The 20,873-nt window shown below is 38.9% G+C and overlaps 1 protein-coding gene across 3 annotated transcripts in view; it reads right to left on the bottom strand.

Moving 5' to 3' along the window:
* Positions 1 to 20,873, bottom strand: part of TEX10 (testis expressed 10) — a 53,467-nt gene that overhangs the window by 19,812 nt on the left and 12,782 nt on the right. For 2 of the 3 annotated variants that reach the window (XM_041408081.1, XM_041408082.1), the window contains exons 6-9: positions 20,134 to 20,372; positions 15,812 to 15,947; positions 12,801 to 12,976; positions 11,880 to 12,057 (exon numbers count right to left, since the gene is read on the bottom strand). In XM_041408081.1, coding sequence (XP_041264015.1) covers positions 11,880 to 12,057; positions 12,801 to 12,976; positions 15,812 to 15,947; positions 20,134 to 20,372 — 729 coding nt within the window. The remainder of the gene's footprint in view (positions 1 to 11,879; positions 12,058 to 12,800; positions 12,977 to 15,811; positions 15,948 to 20,133; positions 20,373 to 20,873) is intronic. The other variant, XM_041408083.1, reaches the window with a different exon arrangement.

The following is a 20,873-nucleotide window of genomic DNA, read 5'->3' as shown; positions in this document are numbered from 1 at the left end:
TCCTGCAGCTGTGAAAATTACTTGAGCACAACAAAAAACTTCCCTGGGTAGGGGCAGGGGGAAGGAATCCCTTTGTTTTCCAAGTGGGACCTAATACAATAGAGAAAACATGAAGCCTCCTATTGAAACAGGGCCAAACTGTAACATGAAGTAAATGCTCCTTCGGTGCTCATGATGTACTCCCTAAAAAAAGAAAAGAAAAAAAAACAAAACAAAAAAACAGAAAAGCAGGATGGACATAATTTACCCCATAAAAAAAAAAAAAAAAAAAAAAAAAAAAGAAAAGCAGGATGGAAAAAAAATAGGAAATCATGTAATTTATTGTGAGATTCTCATGTGGTGCTTCAATTAAGACCAAAACCAATGTCTTCCTAATAATACAAACACAAAAAGAGCAGCGTTACAGCATAGAAGTTTGTTTAAATACAAGTCTGACCAGCTGTAAGCACCTCAATTACCTTAGAACCCAAGTGCCTATAATGCAGACACTCGTTAAAGCTGCTCAATTTTGAAGTTCACATTACAGGAAATAAAAACTAAGGTAAAGAAAACAGAACTAGAGAGATTCCATTCAAGAACAGATGTTGATATACTACAAGTACATTAAAATTATTTTTTAAATCTCAGTTTAATATATTAAGACTACCATGAATAACTGGGGACTGTATGCACTTTAAAAATGTGTTTTTAAGATGCTTGTAAATTATATGTCAGACACCTGACTAAAAAAATTATCAGCTTTATATGTGGAAAGAGGTAATAAGCATATTACAACTTCTCTCTTTTGTATAAATTATTACTGACAATGGGAACCTGTTATCAAACTACATATGAGTGAGACCTCTCCAGTCATGTAGTCCAAATCCATATTAACTACGATGAATTACATCTTGTAATTTCCATAAGGTCACCCGCTCTCTGTGGGAACCTCTCTTTTGAGGTTTAGAATTGCACCTTTAGGTAACCTCCTCCATACACCAAATGGTATTAAAAGAAAAGCTGAATCTAATTAACTTAAAAACTACTGCTTTTCTTGTCATTAGTAGAGCAAATATTTCTCAGTCAAAGCAAGTGTGCAGCACATTTCTCTTATCACTTGCTGCAAACTTCTAACTCCAGATGAACTTCACTACTTTAGTTTATGTTGCTGTTATTTTCAGGTTGGCTGTATCACACAGCTGCAAAATAACTGCAGTTTGTGCACAAGTGGTTATTCCTCAACTGCAGACTAGTATCTCTCTGTGCCTCCTGACCTGAACTAACTAATTGATTTATGGTTCAGGTTTAAGGTGTTGATTTTGGCTTATAAAGGCACAAGGAGTCTTTGGGTACTTTAGAGGTCTCTAGTAGAACAACTCTGATGAACCTTGCTGCATTGATTTTAGAAATTATTCTTCCACTTGTCCTCTTATAAAACACACTGCACAAACTCCAGCGCAGACAGCAATTCACCTGTCTAGCACTGGCTAAGCAAGTTTTCCTTAGAATTTGGATTGGGGTTGGGTTTTGATTTTATGTTTTTAGCAATAAAATTGAAAAAAAAGTGTGACTAATTTCCATCCCGAGTTCAGCCTCCAAGTATTTTTAATGTAAAACAAAAAAGCAAATGTAAGATTTACAGTTCTTCTAAGGCATTAATGCTAGATTTACAGTTCTTCTGAGGCATTAATGCTATCACCCTTTTGTTCATAAATGTGAGGGTTGTAACACTTGAGAAGTGCAAGGTCAAGGGTTTGTGTTTTCTGTTCAAGGAAAATAAAATCCAATTCCTTCACCTTCCAGGAAAATGCTCCTAGCACCATCACTGGGAACACCCAGTGCAGAGCATTCCCAAAGCTTTACAGAATTATTTGAACATTGGCAAGACAACAGCCTGAGATACACAACTTGTACTGTACTAAGTGATCCTATTTTAAATTGATTTTATCAACCACTGATCAAAGATTTAAACCCAGCCCTCCCACAACTATTTTTTTTAATCCTAGGTTATAAAATCATTGTAAAAAGAGTTTCCCCTCGATTTTTTTCACTGATACTTCTGTTCTACACAGAACACTTAAACAGTCACAGGCACAGTCAGTAGGTGATTCACTCATTTCCTGAAAAAAATCTAACTCCATTCTAGGCACTCAACTCTTTGAAAATTTAATAAAATTATTAAGTACATATCCTCCAAATAGTTCAATGACTAAGTCACTGTGTTAGGAAACAAGAAATCAATCTCCCCTTCAGATGAAGATAGTGAACACAGACTTTCCACAATCTCAGCAAGTGCTTTAACCACCAAGATGCTATTATTAATTTATTATTAAATTGTCCTTGAAACACATCAGGAGCAGAAAACTTCCTGAGATTCTGTACACCCAGCAGACAAGCACTGCATGAGCATGGCAATCAAGCATGAAAAGGCTCTAGGACAGCGGCTACAGGAACTCTGCCAACCTCTGATCCCCAGAGAAGAAACTGTTCTGGTTCCCATCCCAGAACAACTCCTCAAGATCACCTGTTGTCACTTCAAGCAGCTGCACAAAATATTATGGAACCCCAAAAACCAGAAGGGAATTACCAGGATGAGATGGCATTCACCTTGCAAAATAACTCCAGGGGAAGGCAAGAATTAACTGAACTAGCAGCCATGAGCAATCTGATACCTGAGACTTTCCCTGACACCTGCAAGAGTATGGAGTGACAAATGCCAGGATGTTTTCGGGGGTTTTTAGCCATGAGCAATCTGATACCTGAGACTTTCCCTGACACCTGCAAGAGTATGGAGTGACAAACACCAGGATGTCTTCGGGGGTTTTTTTAGTTGGTTTTTTTTTTTTTTTTGTGGGAGTATTTTGGTTAACACTTGTGTCACAGTTGGGAACAGACCAAATGGTTTCTGAAAAAAATTTTTCCATTATGCATCTCTTAGAAATCTTGTTGATGGTAGCTGCACATGAATATGAAAGACCCTGTAACAATTAGGGAAAAAAATTCCAGAAATCTAAGCAGCTTCAGGGTAGGAACAAAGGTCCTTATATCAAGAGACAATTGGTTTAAAGGCAGGAGATGGCAGGTAGAAGCGATCGGCTCATACAGCAGAAGACAGACATCACTGGTGACTACTAAGGTACAACCCAGAAAGAGAGATGACAAAAGTCCACAAGCCTTCCCATTATTTGTATACAAAAGTACTTAGAAATGTAAGTTAATCAAGGCTACCCTGCCTTTTTTGTCTCTTGACAAAGCAATTTGGTCACTTTATTCACCCAGCAGTGGAAATGACACACCAGCACCTCCCAGGTTCTGTTGTTCTGCAACTCATCAGGATACAGCAGAGCAGCTCTTTTGGCATATCCAGGAGTTCAGTTAAGACCTTGGAAATATGAGAAGCAAAGTGCTTTTCTCCAGTAGCCAAAATAATCACACTGCAACCAAGGATCATAAAGAATTGTTTCCACTGCATGAAACAGGCCTGAGTTTTCCTTCACAACCCTGGGCCACAGTTATGTAGAACAGCACTCCTTTACCACTTGCAAATCTTCCATTGTGATCAACAAGAAATTTGCATTGAGAAGAAAATCTTTACTGATACACAGAGAAGTGTAGAGAAAAGGCTTCCTTGTTTCTTTTGGCTTCCAACTTTTATGACCTGTGCTGCCTATGACCTCTCAACACAGCAAGTTTAACACCAGCCCAGAGTTTATCTCTCAACACAGAACTGTTCAGCTACTGATCATTACACATCAGAAGTGGGAGACTTCCACAGAGATATTGCAGCATCCTTCCCTTAGCTCTAGAGAACCCATTCAAATCCTTCAGCACAGTGCCCAGGGGTCACTGTCTGAGCCCAGAAACACTGCTCTGCTGATAAAACCACACTGGGACAACACTGTACATGTGTGTCTCCTAGCCAGCCTTCTCACAGGACTGTTATGAACTCTGCATGTCTTGCAGCCAGCCAGCTGTGTAATGACAGCTGCATTGTCTGACTGCCATTTAAAACAGTGCTTACATGTAAAAACACCTGTCAAGTATGAGGTAATGGATCACTTATGGAATTACCTGTGAACATGGAATATATGCTACAATACATCCCAAACACTTCCATATTATCATTGTCAGGATGTATAAACAACCAAACACACTGAAAGGAGCAAAATTACATGCAAGTACCAAACCAGGACTGTTGCACCTTTATGGAAGAAAAACATACAACATTTTCTCCCAGTGTAGGCATGTATTTGCACGTCTGTAAAACACACTCTTTTAAAACATTAAAAAGCCCTGTGCCAATATTTATCTCAGCTTTGGCACAGTTTATTCCTGTTCAGCTTTAATGAAAAATAATTTCTGTCAGATTGAAATGCAACTGCAATAAAGTATAAACTCATGTCCCTGCATCAACTTAATCGAATCAGTTTTGAGTTCTACTGCTAATGAGGATCAGCACTCTCAGTTTTCATATCAGCTCTGAAAAAGACAGGAAACCATGCCTGTCACAAAATTATGTTGAAATTGCTAAAAAAAAGGAAGAGAAAAAACCAAAAAATTGAATCTTTGAATACTTCTCCAACTGTATACCCATCTCATCATTCAGACCAGCTTAGCTCCAGGTAGTACAGGGCCTGAATGTAAGCTCCAAGAGCAACTGAGGAGTTTTTACCTTCCTTTTCCTCCAACAGGTCACCATGTGTAGCCACTGGTTTGTTAGTGTGAGTCTTTTGTTTTAACTTTCATTATCTCTTCTGAAGGATCAAGTCTTTCCATTTGAAAATGCGGCAAAATACAACAAACATCTGAAAGGAATTACCAGGGATTTGAGGAAGAATATGAAGCCTATTTTAAGAAAACAACAATTTAAGCTATGCATTGTTAAAAGTAAGCCTGTCAGCTGCTCATTTGCTCCAGAGCTGCAGAGGTTGTCTGAAGCAAAGCACTGCTTGCACATTATAAATGAGAGCACAAATCAGAAGAAACATTCACTAATGAGCAAACGGCATTTACTGACGGCGGCAATTGTACTGCAGCAACATAATTCTTTTCCCTTTGATTAGGAACCTCACACTACAACCAACCTGGGGAAAAATTTAGGGGCTGTGTCCTTAAATACAAGCTTGGACTTCTCCCTCTTTCAAGTCCTAGACATTTCCAAAACAGTGAGCAAGAAAAATGAAATTTGCTGACCAGATGTGGATGAAGGAATGCAATGTAACCCACCCCGGGGTCTGGTTCTCAAGAACTACACATCTTTTCTCATCTTTCAGCAAGCAAAACAGATCATTTTTTTACCATTCATCCTCAGTGGTACCCCAAGAGGGAAAAGCCAGCATTTTGAAAGCATAAATGTTTCGTTTATTCAATAGTGCCTTAAGCACTTTTGTTATCATTTTAATACTTTCCTCCTTTACTTTTGTTTCTAAATTGAGGGGTATAAACATACAGCTAGAAAAGGCACTTCAGTGAACACAGACCTTACTACTGTTGCATTTTTCCTAGCAACTCATTCACAACTACTATATCTCTCTATAAATGTATGATTTTTGACTTTTCTCCAAGATGTACTGAGCTGACTTTCCATTATATACCATTTGTATACAAAAATTGAGAGTTTCCTCTTCTTTTTTTTGTGTTATTTATTTAATATGAAGCTAGATTATTTTGGCAAAACTTTCATTTTACTGATGTCTTTTTAAAATAAATATACAATTCTGGAATATTTTCTACACTTTACTTACATGAGAATTACTGAATTCAGTTGTTCTACTAGAATTGCTAACCACAATAATAGGTTACAATATCCCCTCCAAGTTCTCTCCTGGTTGCAAACACTTTGGGGAAATGTGCTATTTTTCTTTTTCTTGACTACAATTATGTATTCAATAATTCTTTAATCAAGTATTGTAGAAGGTCTTCATTAGCTACATTTTGCATTCTCACTATGCCTCCTCATGCTGTACTGGCAAAGGCTGAAGATAAGATAACTAGGAAAGCTAAATAAAGAAAAAGTAGTATTTAATTACAATGGAAATATCCATAAAGAACTCTATTATAACCCTAAAACATCTCTGAGTAATGTATCTGAAGACACAGAATTTTATACCTCACAGCAACAAATGTTAAAATACCCATCTCAGTTCTTTCTAAGCACCAGATTCCAGAGGATAGCAGGAACCAACAGGCGTGCCTGAATGCTTGATGAGACGCCAGCTGAGCTCCCTCATTATTGTCTAGAAAGCAGCGGAATATTTTAAAGGCACTACCTCTTAAGAGAAGAGTTCATTTACAGTTACATTAAGCAGAATGCAAGTTACCCCCAGGGTTATCTCAAACCTGTGAAAACTTGGAACTCCCACACAATTTATGCCAGAGAGCACTCAGCTTTCATTTATATGGTCCTCACCCTGCTTTTTCTACAGCAACAGAAACAACACTTGGCGAGACCCCAGCAGGGAAAGAGTCCCAAAAGAATAAGAAATGGCTGTTTGAAGCCATTGGAGATCTCATTTATGGACACCCTACTTCAAGAGAGAAATGCCATAAATTAACTCCCATTGTTTTTTATCTAGACAGTGAAATATTATCTGTCCAACTCCTTATTACAGTGAAATAATTTCCAGACACACTGTTCCAATGGATAAAAAGTTGTAAAACAACCATAACTATTATGCATAAATAAGGCACATAAATAAATCGCATTTCAGTTTCCTTATTTGTACTTCAAGGAATGAGAGAAGGCTGCAAAATTTTCCCATAAAGTCAGCAATCTAACTTCCTGATTTATATATTTGATCACAATACCATAATCTGCATTTTTTAATCCGCAATTCACAGAATAGAACACATAACAGTAAGTATGCAGATTATATATTAATCATCTTAAACACAGCACCTTATACAAAAGGGAAGGAAAAAAGATAATTCTGTTTGTGAGAGCATCTGACACTCATTCACCACAAAATCACTGAGTGGCAACAAAAAACATTGAGCCTGACAAATGGGTTTCTCTGCAAACTGCAACAGTACAGAGTTTGGTACAGCAGACCACTTTTTCAGGCAAACAAAGTAAATACCTTATACAAGAAGGAACATTTACAATATTTAATACATTTCCACATTTGACAAAAATATTTGCCTCAAAGTCAGTCTTCCAAAAAGTGCTCAAAACATAAGCACATGCTTCACTGGTTCTTTAAAACCATTTTGAAGTAGCCCTTCTGCCCTATTAATGCAGAAAGTAGGCATAAGGAGATTACACCGAAATTTTTTCCAGCTCCACTTCTGATACTGCTAAAGTTTATTACCTTAGTCCATATCAGACCATCAATGATTTACATATTTCTTCACTTCCTGGAGAGAACTGTCTACCTGTCCATATCCATGACCTCAAGGAATTACCAGAACTCCACTGTCAAGGCAAAGCTAAGACTGGAATTTCAAGCCAAAGATCCACTCATGCCATGTATTGTATATTCCAAACTAACACTCAAACCATTTACCTTGAACCAACAGTGAACTACTATTTGCTTATTTATTCCAATAAATCATGAATGAAAAATAAATACTGAATTTAACTCTTCTAGAAATGTGGCACACTGCATGAAGATGAATTGCTTATCTCAATAGATCAAAACAGTACCACCTATAAGATCCAAAACAAATCCATCCAGTAGATTTGATGCATATTTCTAAAATACTACCCCGACCCTTCAGTTTTTCTTCATAAATGTAAGCCTATCAGAGGTTTAAATCAGAGGCCAAATCAGAGAACTCATCTCCTGTCAAGAAGCTGCTCTCTCTCATTTCTCAGGCAGAAGTGACAGACTGTTCACTCATGTCACTCCATACCCTTCCTCACCTGTATGACTTATACCCAAAACCCTGGCACGCTTCCATGTCTCAGAAGTCCATCTGTGTGGATTTACTGAAGCTACTTACATCTCAGATCCCATACAGTAGGCACAAGGCAGGCATTTGTGGAGAACAGCAGGGAAATTAAGCCACTACAAGACCTTCTGATCCTCAGTTTCACCTGAAACTCACCAGCTGTAGCCATCCCAGTGACTCAACACCAGCAACCTCTGTTCATTGGCACAGAGATCATGACCAGTTAATGCAAACCTGGCCATGTTCATAGCAGCATCCAAAATGGGGTGGCTGCATTTCAGCTCCCTTTTCAGAACAGTTCTTGGTCTGTACCAGCTTCAGCGAATGTAGACCAAAAGTGCTACAGAAACCATTCTAATAGTTTAACAGTATAGATAATCAGCCTCCCAGGGGCTCAGAAACCTTCCCAATCTATATGGAAATACTGCTAGCATCATTTTGATTCTCAGCACACACAACTCACTTAATGGGCTCCTACACACCACTTGGGTATTCACTTTACCACTGCAAAAATAAAATTCACTTCTAATAAACAAACAAACAAAAAAAAGTGAAAGGTAACACACAATAATTATAACTTAATGTATAATTATAACCTGATATCATCACAGGCTTTGAACCGTCTGGATACACTTACTCTAAGTTCTATAGTTTACACACAAAAACACCTATGAGTTCCTTCAGTTTCTAATGATTGTCCAGGGAATAACTGCAAGTTTTATGATGATCCATAGGTACTCTCAGTGAATCCACCTTAGTGTAGCTGGTCCCTGACAAATACACACAGCTCCATACGAGCACTCTTGGATGCATGTAAAAACAGCCGTCCCCTGCCAGTCAAAATAGCACGGGAATAAAGGCTGTTGATGAAATTAAGAACAAGTACCAAACCCTCTGACGCTCCCGAATCCACTCTATTTAAAGCCTGACTGATAAGTATATTCCACAGGAGAAGAGAAATTTAGGGAAGAGTCCCCCCTCAGCACAGGGAACGGGAATGCACCGGAAGAGAAACAGCGCCATCTACTGACAGCAGCGGGGTACTCGTAAACGACGGCTCCCCGTGGATTTGGGATAGCTTTCCCCTCCCAGTCACAATCTAAAAGTACAGAAAACGTCCCACGAACCAAGCTGTGGCACAGAAATGTGGAATTAGGAAAGTTTTTATAGTACCATTCATTGGACAAACTTGAAAGTTTAACTCTTGAGTATCACATGAGCTGTAAATGATGACCAGGAGTTACCCAGTCTCTCTACTTCCTTCAAGGCTTTACCTAACTCTGCCATCCACATCCAACCTGACTGCCTGATATTAAGTATTTCCTACGAAGTATATTTATATCCCCTTGCTACACAACCCATTCCAGTATATACCTCTGCCTTCCTAAAATTTTGCTAGCACTCAAACCAAACATTCTCTTGGCATTTAAGGTCTGTATTTTTCATTCTGCTAAAACTGCACTCTCCCATTCCTTTTCAACAGTATTGTACACAGCTGACTCCAACTTCTTCCCAGCCTTATCTGCTTAAAATGACCATTTGTCAGTCATTCCCCATTATCACAACTGACGGACTAGCATTCTTTGCTCTTCTTAAAAATCCAGTCTGTCTATGTCATTATGTAAAAACGAGCCATAAAACTGGATACAACAGATTGGCTTGGTCTTTCTGGTAAAAGATAGAAAATTGGTTCATTTATCCTCTGTGCAGTAACAGGTTATGAAGCTCATAAAGCCCAGCTAAGGTTCATATCCAGAAAACCTATTACTGTTTCCTAGACTGTACAACTTATTTTCCAATAAAAAAGAAGCATCAGACTCTTCTGTTCTTGAAAAGTTAGTATTTACTTATCTCCCTATCTTTGCATCATTAAGTAGACAAAGCAACTTTTTTGGACAACCCCTCAGCCAGAAACATTTCTACCATCTTGATTCCCTAAGTCCTTAAGGCACCCTAGATGGATCTTTTAGGATAAAATGTTTACTGCCATGATCACTGGAAAAAAAAATTAAAAAGGAAAAAAAAAAAAGAGAGAGAGTAAAAGGAATCTTCCACAAATATATTTCACCTAAGCCAAAGCTAAAAATGCTGTCATCTACAAGCACTTTGCAACCTGTACAAGGTTTTAACTTGGATATATAGGTAAGAATGTATTTTCAATCCCTTCCATTCACTTTGGCTATGAAAGAGTCATTTTAATCTTTCCAAGGACTTCTATTATTTTCAGATGTGCTTCTAAACAAAACTAATCAATTTCCTGTTCTTAATACTGATTCCTCTCAATAAAGTGAGAAGAGCCTTATCAAATAAAAACAATGCTCAGTCAAGAGCAATCTCTCTTTTTCAAGTTTCATCAAAATTTTAAGGCTTCCAGAAAGGAGGACTGTCAGGGGTTATCAATATGAAAAAATCCACCATTATAATTACATTTTTCTTTCAGTTAGTGATTTCAGATAGACCTCTTGATCTTGGTTCATTACCTACAGTCTTTGAATCCAAAGTAAGTTTAAAACTTGTGTTCCAAATGCCATAAATTAAAATCAAAATACTTCCTTTGCACCTCTGAAAACAAAGAGTTTACTCCTCCTCTGCTCTCAGAATGTAACCTACTTTTGGTAAGAACACTGCCTTCTGTCTGCCACTTGCATCTTCTGCTAAAAGGATCAAATGCCCACAACCCACCTGCACCATTACAGTAATTTTTAGAAAACAGGCACCGCATTACTACAGAAATCTCCCATAATGAAAATCCACAAGGATCTAACAACAAATGAAGCATCTGAGTGCTTATTACTGACTTCAATGACCGTCTTTGAATTGGTTACACTTTGCCACTGAGCTTCAAGTACATGGAAGACAATTTTCCATTTTTAAAACTAAAATCTCATGTCCAGCTTCCCAAAACTAGACAGAATTTCACTTTTACAGCAGTAAAGCATTACATATATAGGATATAAATTTCACCACTATTGCTTCTTATGTTAGTCACCTTATCCATGTGTTACAAAGCTAATACAAATAGGTCTGTATTTGACAGTACATTGTATTGTGTCCTATTTTAATTAAAAATGTTTCAGATCCAAAAAACATCAAGAATCACTTTAAGCATAATTCATATAAGCTTAATTCCTGCTTGCTTATCCAAGGTTCCACAATATTGACCAATGGAGAAAAATGTATTTTTCCCAGAAGCAGCAAAGCAAAACACCCTTGTGAAATCTCAGCAAGCCTTCCACTCACTTCAATGAAACAGCAGCTTTGCTCCCCGACTTCACAGGGAAACCTACCCTCTTTCAAGCCAGGACAAAAAAAAAAAAAAACCAGAGCATGAATAATTTCAAACAAGACACTTGCCTAGCAACTATAAATTGGCTATTTAGGTGTGGTAACTGGAGAAAAAGTGAGCTGAAAGAAAGCAGAACATGAGAAAAACTGGTTGGTTGTTTTCCACTATCAGCTGTGTCAGGTTGAATCATTCACAAGGAAAAGCTGCAATTAGTGGCAGAACAAAGACCACTGGTGATGATGTTCTGGGTAGAAGGTGCTCAATACCATGCAGCCTTACAGATTTTGTAAGAGATAGGCTAATGCTGCTTTGCATCCCTACTGAAAGGACCTAGGTATTAAAAGCACTAATTTTTGTATTTCAAGAGAAAAACTCTTGGCAGACTTCATTAATATATACAAAGACAGTAAAACAATATGGATAGATGAATATGGCACTTAAAAACATGGTTTAGTGGTGGACTTGGCAGTGCTGCATTAACAGCTGGACTCAGTCTTAAAGGTCTTTTTTCAGCCTAAACAGTAGAATGGTTTTCTCAATGTGTATCATAGAAAACCGGGCAGTGTAAAGACACAGTCAAAGCAACAGGCCAACCACACCATCAGTTCCTGCACATTACATTGATTTCCTGTGTGCAAACTGATCACCAAGTTCACGCTTCATGACTAACTATTCCCACCCGGGGCTGGTTTTGGCTAGAGCCAAGCACAGAGCGCCGTACCTCATGTGCAGGATGCCGATGAGGGTGGCGGCGAGGTCGGAGGACATCCTGCCCATGATGCAGCAGCGGCTGAGGCAGGCGAGCAGGCTGGCGGGCAGGCAGGGCAGGAAGTACACGAGCTGCACCAGGCGCCGCTGCGCCTCGGCCGGCAGCAGCACCAGCGTGCCCTCGAGCGGATCTGCGGCACACAGCACACGGTCAGCACGCGCCCCGACACACCCCGACCAACTACCTCAGCTACCCACTGACATGAGGATGTTATAACCAACAGGAAAGAGGGGAAAAAAAGGAGAAAAAAATAAGGCAATACTAGCCTAGAAAATAGGAGGCTTGGAGAAGAACATATTGCTCTCTACAATTACCTTAAAAGAGATTGCTGCCAGGTGAAGGTAAGTCAGCCTCTTCTTCCAGGTAACAAGAGACAGAATGAGAGGAAATTGCCTTAAGGTTGTACCAGGGAATGTTTGGACTGGATATTAGGAAAAATTCCTTCACTGAAAGGGTCGTCAGGCATTGGATCAAGCTGCCCAGGGAAGTGGTGGTATCACCGTCCCCTGAAGTGCTCAAAAAGCATCTGGGGACATGGTTTAGTGGTGGACTTGGCAGTGCTGGGTTACCACTCAGACCTTAGTGGTATTTTTCAACCCAAATGATTCTATGATTCTCTGACACACAAAAACTAAAGTTTCCAGTGTATCAGATTTAAGTCCTACTAACTTGAACTAAGGATCTCAATCTTTTTACCCTCTAGTAAATGACACACATCGTTCATTTTAACCTTTAGGGAACTGAACTAATCTGCAACCCTGCCCCCCATCCAGTCTTTAGGTTCACCTAGGAAACAACAGGATTTTCCACCTACTGCAAGCTGCCTGCCAGGTGAGGGACAAAATTCCTTGTGCTGTAGTGTCAAAGTCTTACCGTATATTCGAGCAGCAGTGGCTTGTAAACTTTGCAACAATTCCTTGTTTGAACGAGAAGCAGCGGAATGAATGATATCAATGAGCTGATTGGAAAGCTCAGGGTTCCTCAAGCCAAGCAGAGCCAGTTGCTGAGGTAAGCCAGCCAACCAACGAGATAAAACTTTACTTCGACTTCTAAAGAAAGAGCGAAAAAATCAGTTGCAGAAAAAAAAAAGATAAAACAACAGAAACCCACACAAACTTCATTTCCCATTCTTGACTAAGTTGCTTTTATTTCTCCTTTCTGGCCCAAACTGAAACAACTGTATGGACAAATCCCATCTTTCATAGGCTACAATTTCTATCACCCTGGCTTATCAAATCAAGTAACATTTAGAAACCAAAAGCATTTAATCAGCTTATTACTAAAGTAATGATCACAAGAAAAAAAGCTGCCAAGTGCAAATCAAGAAGTTCAAAGTAGGTCTTTGAAGATGTCAACAAGAGTAGCATGATGATGATACAGATTATTTCACTCTCAAAGACCTGTCAACAAAAAACTTTTCAAGGAAATTAAGTACCCATGACACAAGAGAGAAGGGCCTTGCACAGAGATGAACTGCTCAGGGGTCAGAGGTCTCAAATCACTTGACATGGAAATAAGTGGATGAGAATAAAACATTTGATTCATCTTCCACAGAAAGAAGCAGATGCTATTATCAAATTAAGCTAGAAGGAGCCAGGATTAAACAAGCAAAAGTAAGTTGGGTCTGGACACAGCTGAGCTTTGTCACTCCCTGCCAGAGGATGCTGCAGTTGCTCTTGATTTAGACTGGTCTAAGGAACGATGAGAAAAGCTCATGATACAGACACCTACTAACTCTTACCAAAATATAAATGCATATGTGCACACACACACAAAGACACACACTACATATGCATATATATACACACAGTGCACGGTATGTGAGCAGTGATCAGGGGTGAAGATAAACTAAAACATCAAGAGAAAACTGAATTCTGAACCATGTAATAAATCAATCGTTTTGGGGTTTTTTCCACAAGGCAGCAACAGGCCAAAAGCTTCTACTTTATCCTTTGAATCAGACACACCTAAAAAACATACACTTTCACAAAAAATTCTGAAAAATGCTCCAATGTGAATTCTGTTCCTCTTAGGCTGTTCTTGACAAGCTCCTGAGAAAAAAAAATAAAAGAACGAGGAGAACGTCAGAGGAGGGCTGAAGGAGCTACGACATCAAACTGAATAGAACAATACAAATGTCCAGGAGCTACTGAACAGCCCGCATTTTGAAGAAATTAAAAAACCCCACTTGTTCATAAAGGAAAGAAATGGAATAATGCAGTACACAAATATTATGTTGTCTTCAAATATCTTGTCAGATATAAGTGTAGTCATACTTTTTTTGCAAAGAAATTTTGAGATTTCATTCACCTGTTACTAAAAAATGTCACAGATCCATGTAGAAGACTAAGAGGAACAGCAGCAAAACTACTGCTACTTGTGATGTCTAAAGATAGAAAGTTAAAGCTTTCCAGATGATCATATGACCACAAGAAAGTGAATGAGATGCTCAAGACTTTCAGGTAAGTACAGAGAACAGTGGTTATGTAACCTCTGGGAAATTAATTAGTATGGAAAAGATCTCTTTTTCACTCTGTGTGAAAAGAGGAGAAAAATGGGATATTCCCAAGTGATTTTCCCTGTCTTTCATATTCCCTACACTTTTTATTATGTTCAGAGCATAGCACTAGATTATTTCTGGCTGTAGATCTAATTACATGTACTCAGGCATTACAATAACAGAAGCTGTAACAAAGCAAAGAAGTTGTAGAAGGGAACAATTTTCCCAAAACTTGACTGTGTTAGCAGATGCCATAACTTCTGAGAGACCTGAGGTTTGATTTTTTCAGTGGCAGAAACAAATCACATCCCCCAGAAAGTCAACTGTGTCCTGGGCTGTATCCAAAGCAGCATGGGCAGAAGGTCAAGGGAGGGGATTCTATTCCTCCAGTCTGCTCTGGTGAGATCCCACCTGGAGTCCTGCATCAAGCTCTGGGTCCCCAAAAGTAAGAAGGACATGGAGCTACTGGAGCGAGTTCAAGGAGGCCATGAAGATCATCAGAGGTCTACAGCACCTCTCCTATGAAGACAGGCTGAGAGAGCTGCTATTCCTCAGCCTGGAGAAGAGAAGGTCTTCCCAAACCCTTAGAGCTGCTTTACAGTACCTGGAAGGGACCTGCAGTTCCCAAATGAGCCAGGACTGATGCATACACATCAGCACATGATTTGTCTTTAAGGTTTTTATGCCCTGGAACTAGATAACTGGCTGAAAAATACATTCTAGGAAAATTAAGATTTGGAGACAATCTGGACACACCTGATTAATGAAAAACTGTTCAACAGCATTACACGGAGAAAACAATCTCCACTTACTGACCACATCTGAAGCAAGTCAGGTATCTAAAAGCTGTCCTTAATTCTAATAGATCCCATGATGAATCAGGAGCCCGGAAGGACAAGAACACTTTCTCAAACCCAGTCTCTTTGGAACCACATCCCCAAAACAACAGAGTATTTTTCTTGAAGAAAGTAAGTCAGAAGGCTACAGAGCCACTATCAGAAAACCAACAAAGGCACTAAGTGACAAGTTCATGACCTCAGGCTGAAGTGATGGAAATGCTCCATGGCTACAAGTGCACGATCTTGACACGTCCACTGACTGCCACACAGTCAGTAACAATATGCTTGTAGCAGTGTACTTGAAGCTAAAATTTAAGTCATTAACACGTAGTACTTATGCTAAGATAGACAACTAAGCTGGCACATCTCCATTTCACAGAGCACACAAACTTCTAAATTCCACTGACACAGAGTCAAAACAGATTCAGAAAGAAGTTTTATGACATCTACACATAAATTCAATATTCTCACTCCCAAAACAAATACACTATTTTGAAATGAAAAACAATACGCCTTTTTTTGCAAAAGGCACAATATGCCTTTACCTGATTCTTTGTGTCCTCAAATCTTCTTTTTGGTAAACTCTGCTAAAAAATTTCAAAAGCAATGTACGAACTGGAAAGAGCAGATTCCTTTGCTGGTATAGTGTATATACTGCTCTTATCAAGGGTTCCGTTGCTACTGGAAAAAAAAATCGGAAGTAATACTTTTTAATCTTCTGATTTTATACATGCACACACACACATAGAGCTGTGATCTTCATCTACAACTTTTTACACTGTAGTCCAGACGGAAGTACCAAAATGTTCTGAAGTAACTTCTGGACTGACTTCTAAACCATTGAAGCAACACTTCTTGTGCAGCTTGTGAAAGAAACAAGAAACAAGAAATAAAGAAACAAAGAAACAAGAAAACAAAGAAAAAAGAAACACAAAAGAATAGAGACAACATGCAAGTGAAAACTTCCGAACTTCCTGAAGACAGGTTGCAAGGTAGCTGAAAAGCAATAAATTCCTGCTTTTCACAGCTACCTTCTAATGCTTTTCCCCTAGTGCAGTAACTTCAGACTAATGTTCTCATTTACTTCTGCTCCCCAAAACCTCACTGTCACATTACCTTCAGCTGTCTTTAACACAACATTTGAAAGCTTTACCACTGTAACCAAATTGGCTAAAATTAGCCAGCAAACACAGAACTTACTGTAATACACTGAAAAAGAGACCAAACATTTCCTTTGGAAACCAGACTAAACCACCACATGGAAAAATTGACAAAGCATGAAAAAATACCTGAATTCAGAGATGACAAGCCTGGAAAGAATAGGAAAGCATCTGAAAACTTAAGCAATACATTAAAGATATAAGACCTTACTCAGTTTGTCACAGAAGAGCTTGTGGTCCCAAGGAATTCAATCAAATTAAGGCATACTTAAGTACAGCAATCAGTTCATTACCTTCATAAACCAAAGCTGAGAAACATCTGTCTTTTCATCCAGGTACACAGATCAGTCTTAGTAAGTTATGTGTGCAAAAACAGATAAAATATTGTGTTCCACGCTGAACAGAGCAACTTCTGCCCACAGAGATGGACAGGAATGTTCCTTTCTAAAAATTATTCTGGATCCAGACAGGGGCCAGTCTTGGTCTGCAAAACTCCTACTCCAAGTTACCATATAAGGATTCTCACTACAAAAATCACCTGAAATGGCATGGTCACATGCCAGCATGAAGCAGGAGCCATTTAGAAGTTGAAATCTAACATACTTTTCAACAGAAAAATAAAAGCCATTTTAATATTTAACGTAACTAAGATATATATTATTAAATTACTTTTAATGCATCAGGAGCATCAGCTTACTCAATTCATGTATTCTTCAGGTGAAGATTCACCTCGGACAGCATTTTTTAAACAGAACGCTGGCTCATCCTTAAATGAATAACAATTATATCTGTATGAAATCTACAGCTAATTGATGAACTGTTAAGTGAAAAAATTAAAAAATAATATTCTAAGTGAGTAGAATTCTCACTTCCCTAAAACTCTGTGGCATGTTAAGTAAAACAGGTCCTACTATTTGAATTGTTTCATGAGAGCTGGACATGTTTAAAAATGGAAGCAATTTTAAAAAGTACTCTTAAAAAGTAATACTTTAGAAGGCCCACATCATACAGATGTCCAAAACATAGCTGAAGAACTCATGAAGTTTTAAAATACTTCAGTTATAACTGGCACATGTCAAGCCTCCTTCTGAAGTGACTGAGTGTGCTTTCCTTCGTTGCATGGAGAAAATTTATCAAAAACACAACTAGCAGGCAAGCTGCTGTTGAAGTCCTACCTGAGAAATGCAAGAATGGAGCAGACCTCCTAGCTACAGAGAGGTTCCAAGTTTGATCTTAAGCAATGGAGATAAATCTTCAGACAACACAGCTACAATCTCTTCCACGCATTCACAGAAAAAGGGGGATATATGCATTTCACCCCAGCATAAATCCCTACTCAAAACAGGCAATCCATAAAAATGGAACCATGCTTGTGCAGGATAATGCACAGGAGGTTCACTATGGTTTTATTCAATCTCTTTTTTCATTAGGTCTTTTGGTTTTTCCATGTAAGCTTCTCCTCTTTTGATTTCCATTGTGCTCCAAACATTTTATTTTTTTTCCTGTAATGGCTTATTTTTCACTTTGCATTGTCTTCTAAATAACACATACCCTTCCAGGCTTTAATCTCAATGTCAAATTGTTTTCAACAAGTTAAGAGAGTTATTTTTTTTTTGTATGCACCGTCTTTTGCAGTCCCATCTGGAACAACTCAGTTCAAAATTTCTAGAAATTTTGAAATAAAATCCAAAAACCAATGAAGGACAGAATGTTCTTCCATAGCATCACATAATAATTAAAGTGGGAATGAATGACTTTGAGCTCATTTGAAACAGGATCAGCTAGATCTGGCTGCTCACAACTATGTCCAGAGGGCTTCTGAGTATTTCCAAGGATGGAGACTCCACTGTCACTATGGGCAACCCGTGCCTTGGTCATCTTTACAGTCAAAAGGGTGTTCCCCATGTTCAGACAGCATCTCCTGTGTTTCAGTTTTGTGCCCACTGCTTGTCCTGTCACTGGACACCACTGAAAAGAGCCTGGATCCCCCTTCTTTGCACCCCCACTTCAAGTATTTACATATATTGATGAGATGTTTCCCAAATCTTCCCAACTCCAGTTAACTCAGCCTTTCCTCCCAGGTTGAGATGCTCCAGTGTCTTCACCATCTTCACAGCCTTTCCTAGACTCTCACCTGTATATCCATGCCACTCTTCTACTGGGGAGCCCTAAACTGGACACGCTGCTCCAGGAGTGCCATACCAGTGCAGAGCAGAGGGGAAGGATTACCTCCCTCAACCTGCTGTCAAATCTCCCAATGCAGCCCAGGACCCCACTGGGCTTCTTTGTCACAAGGACCCATTGCTGGCTCCACCCAGAGCCCTGGTCCTTCACTGCCAAGCTGCTTCCACCTGGTTGTCCCCCAGCATGTACAGGTGCCTGGGATTGTTCCTCTCCAGATGCAGGGCTTTGCACTTCTCCTTGTTGAACCATCCTCCTGTTGCTCCAGTATGTCAAGGCTGTATTTCCTCTACAGCTGGTAGACTAATTACAGTCTGACATCTAGTCAGGCTTTTAGTACTGCACAAGGATTACCTTGAAGGGGTGAGATAAACCATCCACATGAACAGACACAGCTTTGTGAGGTAACTAATTTCACACTGAGCTTCTACAGGATCAGCAGAAAATTACTAAATTATCCACTATTTGGTAGAAGTTTGGCAAAGCTAAAAAAAAATCAATTTCATTACAAAGAAAGGCCTGAAATATATGATCTAACAACTGCTTGGAAGCTACTTTCCTGAGTAGCAACTCTGCTTTAGCTCAGGTGGTGCAACAGGCCCTGACTCTGGATTATTATTTTCCTTTAACATAAAGCTAAACTTGAAGTGCAGATAGGAATGAGTAGTTATTACCTTTGTCACCAGAGACATGGGAATAGACAGATTCCCAATTAAAATGGATTTGGCAGGAAATATAACTAACTGCCAAAACGTATTTGATGGACATTTGACATCTTTTCATTTCACAACTCTAACAATTGTAGCTGTTGCTAAGGGCTTTTCTATAAACTACTTGGATGTGGAATTCATTTCTATCACACTGGTAAAACATAAAAGACTGCTGACACTTTTCTGGTTCCTGATAAAGTCCTTCCTTGAAGTTCTATATATCCAAGATCTCATTTGGAATACAACTAAGTAGCACTTGAAATGAAAGAAAAAAAGCAAGCTAAAATATTAGACTGGTCCTGCAAGTCACAACTGGAAATGTTTTCTCTTAGAAAAGAATTCAAATCAAACACCTTGGAAAATACTCAACAGCAGCTTCCATCAAAAGTATCTTGGCATTTCACATCACCACAGAACTAAAATGATCATCTGACAGTACTTGAGACAGTCTACAATGATTAAATGTTAATGATAAAATAAGGACTGTTACATTAAAGTATCATGCACCTCTACAGCCTAGTAGTTATTTTTCAATATAAAGCTAATCCTCCATTTACAAGAGCATCTTAAGAAGCAAAACTAGAGAACAGGTACAAATATATTCATACTTTGGATATCAACAGTATGAATCTAACAGCATTCCAAAAATAGTCTCCAATGCTACATGCAAGGATATGACCATGAAATTCGTTCTACCTTGAGTACAAATACATTTTGATGTAACAACTGAGAACGTAAGGTGCAGCATTAAAATGCTAAAACAACTCAAAGCTTTGTCAGTGCATAATTTTGCTTTCCAGAAACTACTCATCTTACCCTTGTTTTGCTGTATTTGCATTAGTCTCCAAGTCACCCCAAGCAATCTGTTCACTTGTTTGCTATTCAACTTGCTGCCATCCTGAAGAGTGTCTGTGACAAATTTCCTTATCATGTCCAGCCAACCAGAGTCTGTCTGAAGTGTTGAAGCGCTTGCTAATGAAACCATTATGTCACACAAGGTTAAATTCAGTAAAAGATGGTCGATGTTGTTTGAGGATTTCATACAGTTCCTGTTGCTAGGGGGAGGAGCAGGGGAGAACAGATTTTAAAAATTATTTTTGAAATAAAAATGGACACCAGAGCTAATACCCCTTGTACATACACCAGTGCTCTACATAGACTGCAAAGGTGAAGAATGATTTCAGAACAACTTTAGCATTAATTTAGTCCCACATCTGGGCACTGAGAATGGAGACAAGTTACTACTGGCCTGTAGCAAAACAGAATTGGTGCATCTGTTCTGACAGCCCAATAGAGAAGAAATGTTTGTTTGGCTTCTACTGCAGTACTGCTTTGCCCTACAGCACAGCCACAGTGTGCCCACCTCCCCTCCTAGCTGTCCTCACCCGGCCCCATAATACAACTTGAGAAGACTATATGGAGGTGAAAAGAATGTTTGAACTATGTTTAATGTAATTCAGCAGTCAGCTGAAGAAAACATGCAAAAATATGAAACCAGTCAGCCTAAAACAATCACCATTGAGCAATGTGCAAATTCCAGATCAAGAGTTGAATAA

This window comes from Onychostruthus taczanowskii, unplaced genomic scaffold (genome assembly GCF_017590055.1).
Source record: "Onychostruthus taczanowskii isolate IOZ18803 unplaced genomic scaffold, ASM1759005v1 scaffold29, whole genome shotgun sequence".
Taxonomy (NCBI): domain Eukaryota; kingdom Metazoa; phylum Chordata; class Aves; order Passeriformes; family Passeridae; genus Onychostruthus; species Onychostruthus taczanowskii.
The sequence above is the reverse complement of the archived record's forward strand: the minus strand, read 5'-3'. Positions and strand labels throughout refer to the sequence as shown.